At 38.3% G+C, this 20,150-nt stretch overlaps 1 protein-coding gene across 1 annotated transcript in view; it reads left to right on the forward strand.

Annotated features, from left to right (window-relative positions):
• LOC117323320 (mitochondrial import inner membrane translocase subunit TIM50-like) overlaps positions 1-20,150 on the forward strand; it is a 31,857-nt gene extending 11,707 nt beyond the window's left edge. Inside the window, exons 8-10 of the mRNA XM_033878460.1 lie at positions 2,765-2,921; positions 13,560-13,663; positions 17,785-20,150. Of these exons, the coding sequence (XP_033734351.1) occupies positions 2,765-2,921; positions 13,560-13,663; positions 17,785-17,856 (333 nt within the window). The 3' untranslated portion in view covers positions 17,857-20,150. The remainder of the gene's footprint in view (positions 1-2,764; positions 2,922-13,559; positions 13,664-17,784) is intronic.

The following is a 20,150-nucleotide window of genomic DNA, read 5'->3' on the forward strand; positions in this document are numbered from 1 at the left end:
TTTAAACATTAGCTGATCTTTAGATAATTAGCACAAGGAAATAAATTCACAATAACGACCATATAGACCGAAGGCCTGGTTGCCGGTAGGTAACGTCGTTTCAATCACCGTAGCATCACCATACTTCGTGTCAATTAACAGAGACTTATTTTGGCAGAAACTTTCCCAATTCACATTTTGAAAGACAGAAACATGTCCACAAATACTCACTTTCGTAAACTAAATACTGTCATGTTAAAACTTTGAATTTGAGTATCAGTCCCCATCTACAAAGTACTGAGTTGCAATTAAGCCTATATAGTGATTACAAATGCTGGTACAGCCCTTTTTATTTATATATTTTTGTATCATTGTCTTTGTTGTAATCCAAAGGAAACATTTGAAATTTCATTCAGATATTATATATTGTACTCTAGATATTTATCGTGACAGTTTAGGTATTTTCTTTTGAAGTTTACTGCTGGAGAGAAAGCTTGATAGAAAGTGATATCATTGTGATAATTTGCATTTAATTGACTGACATCTATCTAACAACATAATTTTCATAACATATCTAAGTAAATACTTTTATTTAGAGTGAACAGTGAGTTAAATCATTTCCAGAAATAATTAAAAATGATGTAATTTTGCAGTTTTTTTTTGTAACTTGTTGCTTATATAATTATCTTTCCAAACTTGAATAAAAAAGAGCATTGAAATAAGTTTTCCCCCCTTTTTTTCAGTGAGGGAAGGAAGCTTAAGTGTTCATGCAAGGGATTTATTTTCCAATAGCAAATTATCTCCCCTTAGTTTTTGTTTGCTAAATGTGTCGCACGTGAAATGTGTTTTCCGGTCAAAAATGTCGCTCACGCACTTTCTCCCCCATGAGAATTTTAAAAAGTTGGCAAGTATGATATCAGCTAGATTATCAACCATTAATATTATCCAAGGACATTCAAAAATAAAAATATCCCAGAAATATTGTAATTCAGCTGTCTGTAGCACAGATTTAGTGTAATTTTATTTGAATATGAAGTTGAATGCAAAATAATTGATATATTTTTCTCAAAATGGACTATTTTACGACCATATCATTGTAATGTTGAGGAAAATCAACCTTGGGTATACCTGGTGTAGTGTATCAGCCTTACATTATAAAGTAACTTTTTAAAGTTTGTGTACATTACAGCCCATTTACATTATCTTGTATCTATAAAATGTTGTACCATTTACATATAATAGCAACATCCAATTTAATAGCCTGTCAGATTTAATAACATAGGCATTAGCAGAGAGAATTAATGTCAACATTATGATGGTGAGATGTAAGAGTTATTTCCCCTTAATCATAGAGATAGATATGGGGTTGGTTGTTCTAACTCGAAATCAATTAAATGATTGCAAAATATACGCAAAAATATAGATTTACATAGAGATTCCTGAAAAAGTGAAAGTACATTAAGCTCACAAAAAAACTTTATGTGACTAGCTTGGTATTTAATGAGAAAATCATAAGCCTCTTTACCGGAGTAAACAGATAGTTGGCACTTAAATTTTAGATTACTTTTATAAAACCTAAACAACACACAATGTTATTTTTATAGGAACCTTAAAACAGATTTTACAAAAAGTTTGATATCTGCATCTCTACTGCAGTATATGGTTCTTGTTTCCATAAAGAAATCATATTATTTAAAAAAAATGATTAAACGTGCTACTCACACGATTAGGTACATTAAAAAAACCCATACTACATTTTATTTCATGGTGTTTCTTTTATAAGTCATTAATGATACACCATATTTTCAAAAGAAAAAAGGTAAAATATTTTTTGTTCCTATCATGTAGATTTGAACTGAATTTTTTTTAAACTTTTTTATTCAGACAAGATGTAGTTTATACATTACAAGTATTGTCCTCTCGCAGGAGGACTTTCTCGCGTCATTCATCTTTCTCCACATTCATTCTGTTTTCATGCATCCTTACACTCTCTAATACATGTATTTATACATAACGTTAGTTGAACATAAATGCATACATGTAGACAGTAAATAAATAAATAAATATATAAATGAATGAATAAACTATATTTCAATGAATAAATAGGTAGGGTAAGTCAGGAGTTTGGTATATTTATTTTCTTTAAAAAAAAAATGGAAAGTGTACTGTTTTTTATCTGGAATTAGAATGCTTTTTGTGATAAGATAACCTAAATTTAGGTTTTACTTGATGTAAGCTATGGACCGCATGGTTTTGTGTCGAGCTGGATTCGTATGAATTGAAAATTTAACCCTTTTTTCCAGACTTCCAAGTCTCTTGTTAAGTAGGTTGAACTAGTACTTTCTAGATTCCAAGTTAGGGAGTAATTAAAGATACATCCAGTTTTGTCTACATCTTTCATTACCAGTACATTGAGTTGCTTGAGTGAGGTTGAAGTTGAAGGCCAGAGTGCCTATGTAACAGGAAAATGTTTTCATTTCATAATAATGTTTTTTATGTATACAAATCGAATCAGTTCCTGTATATCTATGTTTATTTTGATTAAGTAACAGGATTAGTATATATTTCACCCAAATTATTTTGAGAAAATTGAAAAATCATGCACAAAAAAAACTGAAAGTTCAGTATTGTGTGTTAAATAAAACTATTGAGACTCCCCCGCCCCCTCCCCTGGGTGATTGAGATTTTGTAATTTGAATGCAAAAAATAAATAAATAAAGCAACAACATATTGTGCTTATGTGTCTCCATATGTTCTGACCACGTATGTATTTATCTCCCTTTAGGACCTGTCCTACCTGAACCGCGACCTTTCCAAGGTCATCATGATAGACTGCAATGAAAAGTCATTCCAGTTTCATGCTAGAAATGGCCTCAAGCTTAAGAAGTGGACTGGAGATAATGACGACAAAACACTTATAGACCTCGCTAACTTTTTACAAGGTAAGACTTTTTTTATCAAATCTAGATTTTCTGATAAATATTGAGGAAAAAAGAGAAGATGTTGCAGTGTCAGCTGATTTCAATAGGATAAGGTTTACATGTGACATTTTGAGCCTCACCAGACATATTCAGTCTATGCACCAAGCAGAATCACAAACTTGTACCAAGTCTACCAGTGTCTACTTATATATGGACTATCTAACCTTGTGTACTTATATATGGACTATCTAACCTTGTGTACTTATATATGGACTATCTAACCTTGTGTACTTATATATGGACTATCTAACCTTGTGTACTTATATATGGCCTATCTAACCTTGTGTACTTATATATGGACTATCTAACCTTGTGTACTTATACAGTGAAAGATCCAGGGCGCGGGATCGTTAAAATCCCCCTAAATTTACGTTTTGCCCCCACTTGCAGAAAATAAGTGGGGGCCAATTCACACAAAAACACTAGTGTGACCCGCATATGTATCAACATAACACGGGTACAAGATGTGTTTAATAATATTTTTAAACATGTTTCTATCAATCAAACGAAATTATAGCAAGTACAATACCGTTTTGGTGTCGTCTTTACAACAAACATGATTTAGGTGGAAGTCGTAATTAGAGTTACTCCCCTTGAGTCGCAAGAACGCTTAAAAATATGACGAAAATACAAGCGCTTATGTGACCTTTAACAACCCAAACATGGCGAAAGCCACCTCCACACATAAAAAAAAATATAACGTTTCTTTAGAATCATCATGATCATGATGTGAGAGTAGGCCTGATAAAAACACCGAACATTATAAAGACACAGCAGCGGACACAACAAGAAAAGATACGAATAAGGAACATTCTGCAAAACAAAAAAAACAACGAAAACATGATTTCCATGTAGATCTAGTTTGATGTTCATTATACATTAACATCAATTTTTGTTTGATCATTTTCCAAATGAAAAAAAATCTGTTAGCATATGATATTCAGTCTTTCTTTTAAAAGTTTTGCATATAAAGAAACTGTTATTGCCAAGTTTTATTGTACCAAATAAATTGTTTTCAGCAGCTATGAATAGCAATTATTTAAAGGAAATGATGCAATAAGTCATTCTTAAAATGTAATAGTACTTTAAAAACAGATTTTATAGTCATGATCAAGAGCCCCCATCTTTTTCAATTTGATGGGGGCATACCCTCAGTTACACAATTTTCTGTATCCAGTATGGAGGTGTTTGTAGTAGGATGGAGGTGTGTGTAGTGGGATGGAGGTGTGTGTAGTAGGATGGAGATGTGTGTAGTAGGATGGAGGTGTCTGTAGTAGGATGGAGGTGTATGTAGTGGGATGGAGGTGTGTGTAGTGGGATGGAGGTGTGTGTAGTGGGATGGAGGTGTATGTAGTGGGGATGGAGGTGTTTGTAGTGGGATGGAGGTATATGTAGTGGGATGGAGGTGTGTGTAGCGGGATGGAGGTGTATGTAGTAGGATGGAGGTGTGTGTAGTGGGATGGAGGTGTGTGTAGTAGGATGGAGGTGTGTGTAGTAGGATGGAGGTGTGTGTATTAGGATGGAGGTGTGTGTAGTGGGATGGAGGTGTGTGTAGTGGGATGGAGGTGTGTGTAGTGGGATGGAGGTGTGTGTGTATTAGGATGGAGGTGTTGTCGTAGGCTGGCGGTGGTGTAGTAGAGTGTGCTGGCGGTGTGTGTAGTGGGATGGAGGTGTGTGTATTAGGCTGGAGGTGTATGTTCGTGGGCTGGAGGTGGTGTGTACGTGGGCATTGGCGGTTTGTGTCGTGCTGGCTGTGGTGTGTGTCTGGGCTGGCGGTGTTTGTCGTGGGATGGAGGTTTGTGTCTCGGCTGGCGGTGTGTGTGGGCTGCGGTTGTTGTGTGGGACTGGCGGTGTGTCGTGGGCTGGCGGTTCTGTTGTCGTGCTGGCGGTGTGTGTCTGTTGGCTGCGGTCTGTGTCTTGGGCTGAGTGGTGTTTCGTGGGCTTGGCGGTGTGTGTCGTTGGCTGGCGGTGTGTGTCGTGGGCCTGGCGTGTGTCTCGTGGGCTGGCGGTTGTGTCGTGGCTGGCGTCTCTGTCTGTGGCTGGCGGTCATGTGTCGTGCGACTGGCGGTGTCGTGTCGTCGCTGGCGGTGTGTGTCGTGGGCTGCGGTGTGTGTCGTCGGCTGGCGGTGTGTGTCGTGGGTGCGGCGGTTGTGTCGTGGTGCTGCGTGTGTGTCGTCGGCTGGCGGTGTTGTGTGTGGGCTGGCGGTCTGTGTCGTGGGCTGGCGGTGTGTCTCGTGGCTGGCTGGTGTGTTGTCGTGGGCTGGCGGTGTGTGTCGTGGGCTGGCTGTGTGTGTCGTGGCTGGGTGTGTGTCGTGGGCTGGCGGTGTGTGTCGTGGGCTGGCGGTGTGTGTCGTCGGCTGGCGGTTGTGTCATTCGCTGCGGTGTGTGTCGTGGGCTGGCGGTGTGTGTCGTCCGCTGGCTGTGTGTGGTCGGTTGGCGCTTTGTTGTCGTGGCTGGCGTGTCATGTCGTGTGCTGGCCGTGTGTGTCGTGGCTGGCGGTGTTTGTAGTCTGCATGGCGGTGTGTGTCGTGGGCTGTCGGTGTTTTTGTCGTGCGCTGGCGGTGTGTGTCGTGGGTATGGCGGTGTTTGTCGTGGCATGGGTGTGTGTCTGGGGGATGGAGGTGTCTGTCGTGTCGTGCGGTGTGTGTCGTGGCATGGCGGTTGTGTGTCGTCGGCTCGGCGGTGTGTGTCGTGGGCTGGGTGTGTGTCTTCGGCTGGCGGTGTCTGTCTGGCTAGGCGGTGTGTGTCGTGGGCTGGCGGTGTGTGTCGTGCGGCTGGCGGTGTGGTGTGTACTTCGGCTGGCGGTGTTTTGTCGTCGGCTGGCGATGTGTGTCTGGGCTGGCGGTGTGTGTCCTGGGCTGAGCGGTGTTTGTCGTGGCTAGGCGGCTGTGTGTCTTCGGCTGGCGGTCGTCTGTCATGTGCTGGCGGTTTGTAGTGCGTGGGCTGGGGTGTGTGTTTGGGCTGGCGGTTGTGTGTCGTCTGCTGGGTGTGGTCGTGCGCATGAGCGGGTGTGTTACGTGCGCTGGCGGTGGTGTGTCGTGGGCTGGCGGTTGGGTGTCGTCGCTGGCGGTGTGTGGTCGTCGGCTGGCGGTGTGGTGTCGTCGGCTAGGAGGTGTGTGTGGTAGGTTGGAGATTTGTGTAGTGGGATGGAGGTGTATGTAGTGGGATGGAGGTGTACGTAGTGGGATGGAAGTATGTGTACTACGACTCGAGGAGCATTATGATTTAATAGTGTAGTAATCAAAATGGTCAAGATGAAACCTAATCACCAAGCATCATTGAAGCAATATGTTTTGGTTACTGTAAGAAAGAAAACAAGTACAGCTAGAATTTGCATGAAGCAACAAACAAGTATTTAAAAAGAAAAAAAAGGCAAATTTGCTAACCATAAGGAATGTCAGGCTTCATTTTAAAATGCAATATTGATGTCCTGAATAAGGTCTGTATAACTGGTTTATGTTTAAAATTTTTGTTCTTATTCCTATTTATAAAGCAACAGCAATGGATGGAGGTCTGAGTGTCAATGACATCATTATGATATGATAAGTGATATGTGGCATACATTTGTAATCAGTATAAAAACATGTAGTTAGTTTAATATTAACAGAGTATATATACTCTATGAACAAATTTTCTGTAATATTTGCACTGCTTCAAAAATGAAAAAAATCATCTGATCCATACTGATTCCCCCGGATCCTGACAGGTTAAAATGGATCACTTCTCCAAACTGAACTGTCTCTAAACTTGACAAATATCCATGTAGCATGCATGATCTGTTAGAAGTTCCACTGTATTTACCATACAATAATGTATTATCACAATGATCTGTTAGAAGTTCCACTGTATTTACCGTACAATAATGTATAATTACAATGATCTGTTAGGAGAAGTTCCACTATATTTAGAATACAATAATGTGTAATTACAATGATCTTTTAGGAGAAGTTCCACTGTATTTGCCATACAATAATGTATAATTACAATGATCTGTTGATGCCACTTGGGGTCAGTGATACGATGTCTTGTTCCACTGCATGAGTTGATTTTATGTATCTTCCAATTTTTTAGTTTTTTTTTCGACTCTAAATACCATCAAACAGGAATTCACTCCATGGCTAAGCTCTTATGGTCTGGAGTATACGTTTGTACCAGCAGTGATGGTGCCCGATAACAATTAGGCTAAAATACAAAGTTGTTATGTAATACTATATTAATGTTTCTCTGTATTAGTGCGTAGCTCTAACTTGATATTTTGGCGTTAACACAATTATTACCTCCCGGAAGACTGGCGAATTATAACTGTCTGAGTATAGACATCATTAGTGTAATCACCCAGAATATCACCGATGTAGAAATGGCACAGTGACACAAAACCGTCGTAGGTACGCATGGCAGGGTGACACTAAACCATCGTAGGTACCTATGGCAAGGTGGCACAAAACACTCTGGAGAATTAAGACAATGCAACTCTGCTTGTCTTGTCTTCCAAGAAACACTTAGACAATGCAACTCTACTTTGTCTTGTCTTCAAATAACCACTGTAAGTTTGCGGCTTATTAGCTTTAAAGTTCACTTGAAGGACAAATTTGCCTCTAGATTCATCATCTAATAGCCTGACTTCATATGACCTTGGCTGTTGCAAGGATGTTAAATCCTGTATAAACAAAGAAAATGTCTTCTAAAACTAGCAGACCTAGAATAATGGCTGTCTACATGAATGGCAGCTAAACAAGAGGTCAAATTGATAAACATCTTAAATCACACACGCATTAACAAAGATAATCGGAGTAACGAAATATGACCAACAGCTTGCTTTGTGAGGTGCTCTCAGTTTTATCCTTATAAAATAATTTAAACCCATAATTCAAGGTCACAGAGGATGATTATGTTAAAATTTTCAAAAGTCCATCTTATACAGAGCTATATTAGTGTGATTCAGTATGATGTTTCTCCTGAAGGTTTAATGCTAGAATCTGGAGAAAAGTTTAAAATTTGTGTTTATTCAGTTAAATGTCCTTGGCCCATTTTCAAGGTCACAGCTTATAGGTGGTAGAAATATAAAAAAAATCTTCTTCAAAAACATGAAGCCTAGCGACATATGCTTACAGAACTTTAACATTCAGACCAAAATTTTTAAATCAGGAAAGGTTTGCATGTAAATTGTATATGTCTTGGGTTTGTCAAGCACACAATGTTTTGAGCCTCCAGCGAACCTTGGTTGTTAGGCAGGTGTGAACACAACAAACAGAAGCTATGGCCCACATTAAACATACAGCCTCGCTTTGGTCACCAGGGATGGTATTAATCACCTCGAGAGCATGCATTATGCAGTCGATAGATGTGCAGTGGTGCACAATACCATTAATTGCAACCCAATGCACTATTACATAATATTCCACCAGATATGCAATCAGCTGATTGCTGTTATAAAAAAGGCTACTGGGTGAAGATAAAAGCAAATTATACTGTGGCCGGAAGATAGGGGCGTGTCCAGGTATCCGAGGCAACAGGGATCCTGTGATGTTTGTGTCGTATCTTGGGGTGTCCCTCGCCCTACAGAAAATGTTCGAATCGATGTCTGTTATCGCTGACGGCTACCAAAGGTGCAGGGGATTGGTAGATAAGGTTAATAATTCAGATATTGACATGGCAATCATACTGGGTATAATGTCAACCTAGTGGGGGATGCTAGGAGTTGTCATGTCATCAATATTTCATAGGGCTAGTGTAATGTATAGCGACCCCCCTCTTAGCTCTAGTATATGCTTACTCACAGCTGTTTCAATGTGATTTGATAATAAACATTCAACAGAAATGAAGCTTGGAACCATATTCATTTGTAGCAGTAAACTATTCAATAACAGTTTTTGAACTCAAAAGAAGGATTCGAAACAAGACAAAGAGTTGGGAGATATAAGATAAATATGCCTTCTCCATCTCTCCTTCATCTGATGCCTCTGTTATTTCATCCGTCCATCTTGTCACACTTTCTCTGGATGTATGTCTCTTGTAATATACAGTATGACATATACTTTGTATGCAAAAGGGATATGACAACATTCACAACTGAAGTAGATCACTGACTTATATTTTTAACCTAAGCTGAGGAGACCATCGTATGTTGTACCTTTAACCTTTGTGGTGGTGGAATGATTGTCTAGGGCAACGTCTACTCTCATAATTATACTCTCACTATATATATAAAGTATCACAATGACCTTCACCTATACCTGTATCATGTCAATGTATCTGTTGTTATTCCCCCGCAACAAAGTTAGGGGGGTATACTGGAATCAGGTTGTCTGTCCGTCCGTCCGGCCGTCTGTCTGTAGACACATTTTGTCCGGACAACTGCTCCTTAACCGATGGGCCGATTCTAATGAAACTTCACACAAATATTAATGATCATGTGTAGATGTACATGCCTTTTTTAGCTCACCTGGACCGAAGGTCCGGTGAGCTTATGTCATGGCGCAGCGTCCGTCGTCCGTCAGTCTGTCCGTCGTCCGTCTGTCGTCCGTCCGTCAACATTTGCTTCAAATCGCTACTAGTCAAAAAGTTCTTATTGGATTTTTACCAAATTTGGTCAGAAACATCCTTGGCAGAAGGGGATCAGAATTTGCATAAATGGTGGCTCTGACCCCCCAGGGGCCGGAGGGGCGGGCCCAATAGGGGAAATAGAGGCAATTCCTTTAAATCGCTACTAGTCATAAAGTTATGAATGGATTTTAACCCAATTTGGTCAGAGACATATTTGGGGGAATGGGAACAGATTTTGCAGAAATGGTGGCTCTGACCCCAAAGGGGCCAAAAGGGCGGGGCCCAATAGGGGAAATAGAGGTAATTCCTTTAAATCGCTACTTGTCATCAAGTTATGAATGGATTTGAACCAAATTTGGTCAGGAACATCCTTGGCAGAAGGGGAACAGATTTTGCATAAATGGTGACTCTGACCCCCGAGGGGCCAAAGGGGCGGGTCCCAATAGGGGAAATAGAGGTAATTCCTTTAAATCGCTACTTGTCATCAAGTTATGAATGGATTTGAACCAAATTTGGTCAGAAACATCCTTGGCAGAAGGCGAACAGATTTTGCATAAATTGTGACTCTGACCCCAAAGAGGCCGAAGGGGCGGGGCCCAATAGGGGAAATAGAGGTAATTCCTTTAAATCGCTACTTGTCATCAAGTTATGAATGGATTTGAACCAAATTTGGTCAGAAACATCCTTGGCAGAAGGGGAACAGATTTAGCATAAATGGTGTCTCTGACCCCCAAGGAGCTAAAGGGGCGGGGCCCAATAAGGGAAATAGAGGTAATTCCTTTAAATCGCTACTAGTCATAAAGTTATGAATGGATTTGAACCCAATTTGGTCAGAAACATCCTCGGGGGAAGGGGAACAGATTTTGCATAAATGGTGGCTCTGACCCCAAAGGGGACAAAGGGGCGGGGCCCAATAGGGGAAATAAAGGTAATTCCTTTAAATCGCTACTAGTCATAAAGTTATGAATGGACTTGAACCCAATTTGGTCAGAAACATCCTTGGGGAAAGGGGAACAGATTTTGCATAAATGGTGACTCTGACCCCAAAGGGGCCAAAGGGGCGGGGCCCAATAGGGGAAATAGAGGTAATTCCTTTAAATCCCTACTAGTCATAAAGTTATGAATGGATTTGAACCCAAGTTGGTCAGAAATATCCTTGGGGGAAGGCGAACAGATTTTGAATAATTGGTGACTCTGACCCCGAGGGGCCAAAAGGGTGGGGCCCAATAAGGGAAATAGAGGTAATTCCTTTAAATCGCTACTAGTCATAAAGTGATGAATGCATGCATGTTCTAAAAACAATTCTTGAGGTCTTTCAGACCTTAGAGAGTCTGGACTTCATTAATCTTTAAAGCAGTTCGGATTCCCACACTATAACCATATATAGCATTGTTAGAGATTTACAAATAAAACAAATTGAATATGAACATTATTTTGACATTTGGTCTAATCTAACCAGGTGGGCGATACAGGCCCCATGGGCCTGTTGTCTTTTTCTCAAAATTATGGTTGCTATGGCAACTGGTCACTGTAAACAGGTTTTCTGATAGGAACCATAACTTTAAGTTTGTCCGGACAACTCTCCCTAAACCGTAGGGCCAATTTCAATGAAACTTCACACAAATATAGAGGACCATGTGTAGATGTGCATACCACTTTCTTTTTCTCAAAATTATGGTTGCTTTGGCAACTGGTCACTATAAACAGGTTTTACGATAAGAACCATAACTTAAAGTTTGTCCGGAGAACTCCTCCTAAACCGAAAGGACCGATTCCAATGAAACTTCACACAAATATAGAGGACCATGTGTAGATGTGAGTATGACTGAATTCCCTTAATTGTGAACAACACATATTTCTGACATTCTGAATTTCAGAAATATCGGCATACACAGGTTAATTTAGTTAGCCTCTAATAAACAGTTCCAATTCACCATTGACTAGTGCAGATTGCGGAGGTATTAGTCAGCCATCCTGGCGACAGTTCTAGTTGTTAACAGTGGTGGAGTCACTGACCGTGTCTGATGTTGTTAACAGTCACTGACCATGTCTGTTGTTGTTTACAGACACTGACCGTGTCTGATGTTGTTAATAGTCACTGACCATGTCTGTTGTTGTGTACAGTCACTGACCATGTCTGATGTTGTTTACAGACACTAACATATCTGATGTTGTGTACAGTCACTGACCATGTCTGTTGTTGTTTACGGTTACTGATCATGCATGTCTGTTGTTGTTTACAGTCACTGACCATGTCTGTTGTTGTGTACAGTCACTGACCACATTTGTTGTTGTTTACAGTCACTGACCATGTCTGTTGTTGTTTACAGTCACTGACCACATCTGTTGTTGTTTACAGTCACTGACCATGTCTGTTGTTGTGTACAGTCACTGACCGTGTCTGTTGTTGTTTACAGTCACTGACCATGTCTGTTGTTGTTAACCGTCACTGACCGTGTCTGTTGTTGTTTACAGTCACTAACCATGTCTGTTGTTGTTGTTAACAGTCACTGACCATGTCTGTTGTTGTGTACAGTCACTGACCATGTCTGTTGTTGTGTACAGTCACTGACCGTGTCTGTTGTTGTTTACAGTCACTGACCGTGTCTGATGTTGTTAACAGTCACTGACCATGTCTGTTGTTGTTTACAGACACTGACCGTGTCTGATGTTGTTAATAGTCACTGACCATGTCTGTTGTTGTGTACAGTCACTGACCATGTCTGATGTTGTTTACAGACACTAACATATCTGATGTTGTGTACAGTCACTGACCATGTCTGTTGTTGTTTACGGTTACTGATCATGCATGTCTGTTGTTGTTTACAGTCACTGACCATGTCTGTTGTTGTGTACAGTCACTGACCTCATTTGTTGTTGTTTACAGTCACTGACCATGTCTGTTGTTGTGTACAGTCACTGACCATGTCTGTTGTTGTTTACAGTCACTGACCACATCTGTTGTTGTTTACAGTCACTGACCATGTCTGTTGTTGTGTACAGTCACTGACCGTGTCTGTTGTTGTTTACAGTCACTGACCATGTCTGTTGTTGTTAACCGTCACTGACCGTGTCTGTTGTTGTTTACAGTCACTAACCATGTCTGTTGTTGTTGTTAACAGTCACTGACCATGTCTGTTGTTGTGTACAGTCACTGACCATGTCTGTTGTTGTGTACAGTCACTGACCGTGTCTGTTGTTGTTTACAGTTACTGACCATGTCTGATGTTGTTTACAGTCACTCACCATGTCTGTTGTTGTTTACAGTTATTTACCATGTCTGTTGTTGTATACGGTCACTGACCATGTCTGTTGTTGTTTACAGTCACTGACCGTGTCTTTTATTATTTACAGTCACTAACCATGTCTGTTGTTGTTGTTAACAGTCACTGACCATGTCTGTTGTTGTTTACAGTTATTGACCGTGTCTGTTGTTGTTTACAGTCACTCACCATGTCTGTTGTTGTTGTTAACAGTCACTGATCATGTCTGTTGTTGTTTACAGTCACTGACCGTGTCTGTTTTTGTGTACAGTCACTGACCACATCTGTTGTTGTTTACAGTCACTGACCATGTCTGTTGTTGTGTACAGTCACTGACCATGTCTGTTGTTGTTTACAGTCACTGACCATGTCTGTTGTTGTGTACAGTCACTCACCATGTCTGTTGTTGTGTACAGTCACTGACCGTGTCTGTTGTTGTTTACAGTCACTGACCATGTCTGTTGTTGTTTACCGTCACTGACCGTTTCTGTTGTTGTTTACCGTCACTGACCGTTTCTGTTGTTGTTAACAGTCACTAACCATGTCTGATGTTGTTTACAGTCACTGACCATGTCTGTTGTTGTTTACAGTTATTGACCATGTCTGTTGTTATTTACAGTCACTGACCATGTCTGTTGTTGTTTACAGTCACTGACCACATCTGTTGTTGTTTACAGTCACTGACCATGTCTGTTGTTGTTTACAGTCACTGACCATGTCTGTTGTTGTTTACAGTCACTGACCACATCTGTTGTTGTTTACAGTTATTGACCATGTCTGTTGTTGTTTACAGTGGTTGGGTCTAGTGGTGTTGAGGATGTTAGAACTGTGATGGAGTACTACAGCAGGTTTGATGATCCTATGGGAGCATTCAAGGAAAACCAAAGAAAGCTAGAGGTATGTACATGTCTGCATTCTATTCAGTACCCGGAACATTGTAGCTGTAATTTACTGTAGAACAGAAAATTGTTGATGAACATTCAAGTTTTAGAGGTTGATAATTAAGTAACCTTGGAAATTAATACAAATAAATTTAGTTCAAACACCAGACTTATATAGGTCTGCCATTTCTTTAGATAGTCTATACCACTTTACTAGAATATTTCATATTACTATGTTGACATACACACATCTCATTACAGACCTCAGTGTTATAATATATCAGTCCCTGTATATCATTGTCTAATATTGGCCCCTTTTTCATTATTCCTGTATCATTATCTAGTGGCCCACTAGTTGTTCAATAGAACACACCCCCTTTACGGGATGGGAGTTAATGTTGTGGGAAACGTAAACTTAATTAAGACAAGATACAATTTTTTGTACGACACATATGTCTGCCTTTTAATCTTCCCTGCACTACGGGAAACATGTAACATACATCAAGCATTTATTAGACCAAGATTATTGCTAATTATGGAAGGCTGTTATCATCAAGCATTTATTAGACCAAGACTATTGCTAATTATGGAAGGCTGTTATCATCAAGCATTTATTAGACCAAGACTATTGCGTATTATGGAAGGCTGTTATCATTAAGTATTTATCAGTCTAAGACTATTGCTCATCATGGAAGACTGTTATCACCAAGCATTTATTAGACCAAGAATGTTGCTAATGCAGGCCTCAGACCACAATTAATTTCCCTCTATGTTATACCAATGTGAAATAAAAAAATTAAAATATTTCAAAATTTTGTAAATAATCTAATTTTAATATGATTATTTATAACTACAGTGAGCTGGAAAGTACCTCAAGACCTGCATTTAAATATGATATTTCTGTTTAAATGTTACCACCCTTCTATATTATGGGAAAATCCAGAAAATTACAAAATATCACTACTCCGGCCTTATATCTCTAAGTGTCCCTGCACACAAACAAACATGGAAATGGTGTCAAAACAAAATTCTCCCACTAGAATAGAGTTTGCACTACAAATATATGTTAAAATTATGCTCATATCTGCAATAGATCAAAAAATGTTTAGTAACATACTTCAAATTTACTTTTGCACTACATTCGTGTACAACGACCCGTAAGTATAATTGTGGTCTGAGGCCTGTATTTATGGAAGGCTGTTATCATCAAGCATTATTAGACCAGGACTATTAACTATGAAACTAATAACATCATCAACCAATACTAATTCTTCAGACAAGGGGATTTCTATCTTGATCTTCCAAACAACTTTATTGATGGATTTGAAATGCCATAAAACCTTGTCACAATGTCAGTATTTGTCAAATCAAAGGTAGATTTATAATTAAATAAAAAAAAAAGTGGCTACATAATCATAGGTGATTGGATGTTATCAGTAATTAAAAGAGGGAAATAATGAAGAAACCTTGAAGTAAATTGCCTGAAAATTATGTGTTTGATAAGTTGAGTTTTTTACCATACATGTTCACATATGTTAATGTAATTGCATGATTTGATTACGTTGTATTCAAAATCTACTTGAGCTTTTATGATTTTCATTTTATGGAGGAAAATATTTGTCAGAAGTCTCATAACAAATTGGTGGACATGCAAATCTTTGTTTATCTGTGTTTCAAAAAAAAAAAAAAAATTAGGACCAGCTATATTGTATAATATTGTGTGGTGGCTTTACAAAAGAATGTTTTAACATGAGTTTAAGTCAAAATATTAAACAGTATAACAACTAGAAACTGAAACTGAGAAATTTGATGTGAACAAACAGCATTACCTCTATGAAAACATTTCGTGTATTTGTCCATAAATAGCATACATCACAGATTTATATGGTATAATAAAACAGTTATTGACCTCATATTGGTATAACAAGAGACTTGTATAACCTTGACATGCAAAAAAATATTCTTGGACATTTCCTTGAGTGATTCTACCTGTGACAGGTAGACAAAACATCATACAATCCCACTCCAGGTCACCAGTTACATCGGTAGGATAATACTTTAACAATTTAAATTGTTAGTAATTATAAGAGTTACCTCCCTTGCAATGACAGGAAAACAAATTTACAGGTGATTATCTGCCATATCACAGTAATCTAGTTGTTCCACTTGCAGTCATCCAGTGGTTTAAAGGATCTATTTTTATAAAAATGATCTGTTCCAAATGGACCTTTGTCATCTAGAGCCATTGAACAATTCATATCATTATTCATAGTTCAAGCTTGAAACAAATTTAACAGGAAACATTGGGATTTTTATCTGCAAGAAATAATATTGCTAAAATTCAACCACCTGGTGGAAACTGAGAATAATTTTGTGCAGCAAAAGTGTAATACAACGTATTGCTTTAATTGTGATGAAAATGTGGAATATAGGTTGCTGGATTTCATGTCAATACATAAAAAAAAAAACCATCAGATTTAAAGATTTTAGATATGTTTATATATAATTATGACTTAATTAATTTGAAAAATAAACAACATTTACAGAGCACATGAATGGAGATGACTAGAAATTCCTAAATTCAGACTCAAATAAAGTTGTATAAAGGAAGTAAAAACACTTTTAAGAACTCTATGTCAAGTAAATTGTTACTTAAGCTACAGGAAAACAAGGATGCTTAAACTTGAACTTCTTAACTTCCATAACCGTATTTATTCTGAAGTGACAATATTGGATGGTAGCAGCATATTTAAAGTATATCATTTTTGTCATAGTTTTCATCACTGAATTGGCAAAATAAACAAATATATTGTTGCTCTGGCTCTGAGTTATGGACTTATTGTTTATACACATGTTTAAGGTAAACTGACCCCTGACTGTTCATGATGTCCCTGACAAATCAGGATGTAATTCTCCAATATTTAATATGTATATCTGGCATTATAAAAATCCAGGTTTTATTTTATTTTTTTGTCCTTCTAATTTGAACATTTGTGGTATAGCCCCAATGAAACCATTTTAAAGGGTTTGTGAACTTCTGCCATGGTGCGACGTCAGTTGTCTGTCTGTCTTGTGTCCGGTGTTAAATTTTCCCATCCTTGTCTTTAAGAGGCACACAGTCATGATATTGGGCCTAGGGCAGGATGAGAAGAAGGGCTACCAAGTTGTTCTTTTTTCCAATTCAATAGTCTAAACTGGCTTTTAAAGTCAGAGAGGTCAAATGTTAAAAGAAAAAAATCTTCTCATAAGTGAGAGGCTAAAGATCATATTTGGCAAGCAGATGACAGTTACTGAAAAGAAAGCAAATAAATTTGAGTTTAAGATCAAAACCTTAATGAACATAGAAATTCACATGAATTAAAACTTCCAATAAAGTCTTCACTTCATAAGCTCCAGAACAGGTGATCAGTACGGGCCCATTTGGCCTCTTATATTTTCTGATAATGACCACAAATTTGTTGGTGTGAGACTGATATTAACTCTACTTTATCTCCACTACCCGAAAGTCATGTTAGCTTATGCTAAGATTGATAGTGTCTGTCTTCTGTCCATTGTCTGTGGTATGTAGTTAGGGTAGTAGCAACTTATTATGCATTTATACAAATTCATCTCAAACACCAAAAGGTTGAGTATCATGATATTTGGCTGTAAAGTTCCGAAGATATTACCCAACTTTAATAAAGTCAGTGAAAAGAAATGACCTTGACCTAAATTCAAGGTCACAGGAGTCAAATATGATAAAACACTCAAAACTACTGTTGATTTGATAAAATGGAAAGAATCATCAAAGTAGCGAAAACTAGCTGAGCGATACAGGCTCATTGGGCCTCCTTTTTAAATATAAATTTTTTTTTTTTTTTTTTGCAATATTTGGCTAACATTGCTACAGTGATGTTTCTCAGGTTGGGTCTTTATTGATATTCTAAACATGTGTCGTAATCCTGGAATTCGGAAAGGTGTACACATATATGTCATTGGATACAGTTTGACTTTAGACCTTGTCTCTCAGTTGTATTTGTTACGACTTTCACACTTTGTTATCACAGTGTGAAAAAAAAAGGATTAGGGTATTTAAGTGACGTTCACTTTGCAGTGCTTTAGAACAGATGAGTGAAAATAATCTCGTATCTATTTCAGGAGGAAAAACAGCGACGACTAGCTGTTGCTTCAAGTCAGGACCAGAAAAAGAACTGGTTTTGGCGGAAGTGATGACAACCATGCCAAGATTCATTATAGCCCTGATGGACAAATTAATTACCGGCTCATCTGGCACAATGTTCATGTGAGCTAATGCAATGGTGCAGCCTCTGTTCTCATTGTTTACATTGTCAACTTTTATTTAAAACATCTTCCACAAAACCATAAAACCTAGAGTCACATATGGTTTTTAGATTGCTTCGACAAGGTTGTTAGATCTAAAACAAGGAAATGACCTTGACCCACTTTTCAAGGTCACGTGGTGTGAAAAATTCTCATTCAGATTATCTTTAACCTGTCATAAAGAAAATAATTTGTTCAATAAGATTAGCTTGACTCATCTCAAGGGTGTTATTTAAAAGAGTTTTGAAATTTGGATCTGAAATCAAATGTTTTAAGCCTATCAAGGAAAAATAAATGAATTGCTGTAAATGCTCCTGAAGACCGTTTTAAACAAACTTTAATCATGGTACATGTTTTGTGTGACTTAGTAGGGAAAGGAGGGATTGGGATCTTAAGCTATAATAGTTAAAAATAGATTACTTTCACCTATTTTCCAAGTCACAAGTGTCCAGTGTTTTTACGGACAAATATTACTAACCCAGAGAAGCTACTAAAAACACTGAACTTTCGGAATGACATGCAGCTTAACATGAAATATTGTCTGTCTGTCATTCCTTTGGAATTTTATTGTCAATCTAAAACGATATTACCCAACAAACAAGGTTCAGCAAAATAAAGACAGAATTCCTGTTTTTTTACCATCACTCTTTGGTGATCAATTGCAGTATGGAGCTGAAAGACAAATCAATTCTTGTGTTGTGCAGTAAGGTATGTTTTTGTTCTGAATACGACCTTCACCAGTCAGTAGTTGTTGATGTCTCCGTACACATATAGGATGGACACTGCAGGACTTATTGCTTGACTTTGGTGTAAACAGTCTGTCGTAGAACTGGCAGTAAGACATTAGTGTCGTGTCTGGGACCGCAGAGTAGTGTGAACGGCCGGAGTCATGAGATTGTTACTCGGGTCAGGAACGATGCCTCAGACATTCATAGGAAAAGGTTTCTCCCTGTTTCTCCCTTTTTCCACAACAAAAACTGAAAAATGTTCCATCATGATTTATGTCAATGGCATTCATGATGGTAACGGGGATATTTTAAGGTACAGCTCTGTAATATTAAATGTCAATCAAGTATGACAACCAAAATGGCTTTAAATAGCTCCACAATATTTGTGATACATGTACTTGGTTTTACAGTGTAGTATCACATAGGACAAAATAAAATGCAGCATCTTCATACACACTTATACATGTAAATACATGTAAAAACAAAGAGGTAAAAATGACCTCCGTTGTATATAATGCTGCTGAAGATCACCATTTATATTCACTTAGACTGCCAGAAAAAAAAGATTGCAGATTAAAATTTCACATATTTTTCTATGTGTATCATTTGTGTTTCCTTTTCCTCAAATTGAAATCCTTTTGAATTAAATGTTGGAAATCTGTCATGAAAAACTACAAGTCGCAAAAATAGAATGATTAACCATAACTTGTTGAGGAAAACTTTGATCCAAAAGTTTTTCTTAAATAAATATTAATACTTTATTGAGAACTTAATTCTGTTGCAGATTGATATGAATATGTAAATTGTCCCAGACTAAAGCAGATACACTACCTGTATTCTTATGGTTATAAACAAACTTGGCTTGGGAGCTTTGGAACAAGATGTTGTCATTGTTCTTGATTTAGAATACATCAGATAAGATAATGAAATCTAATCCCTGTGATGGAGACATAGAAATGTCACACCCTTAGTAAGGTTTGACCAACAACAATCTTGGCCCTTGGGTGAGACTTTGAAATGTCACCACCTTGGTAAGCCTTGGGTTTGACCAACAAGAAACTTTGCCCTCGGGTTGAGACTTTTAAACAAATTGTCACACCCTTGGTAACCTTGGGTTTGGCCAACAAGAATCCAAGCCTTGTTTTGAGACTTTGAAATGTCACACCCTTGGTAAGCCTTTGGTTTGACCAACAAGAATCTCCGTCTCAGGTTTAGACTTTGAAATGTCACACCCGTCCCTTGTTAAGCCAGGGGTTTGACCGACAAAAAACTTGGCCCTTGGGTTGAGACTTTGGTAAGCCTTGGATCCTGCTTTCTATGTTGTACCACCAAGAGAAAAGTGTAGTGAATTTGTTATGGGGAAATTGTATGACAAAGTAGACTTGCTATAGACTTGATGTAATGTTTCTTTTATGTATCTGTGATGTGATATGAAATACAAGTTGTATGAATGAT

This window comes from Pecten maximus, chromosome 3 (genome assembly GCF_902652985.1).
Source record: "Pecten maximus chromosome 3, xPecMax1.1, whole genome shotgun sequence".
Classification (NCBI taxonomy): domain Eukaryota; kingdom Metazoa; phylum Mollusca; class Bivalvia; order Pectinida; family Pectinidae; genus Pecten; species Pecten maximus.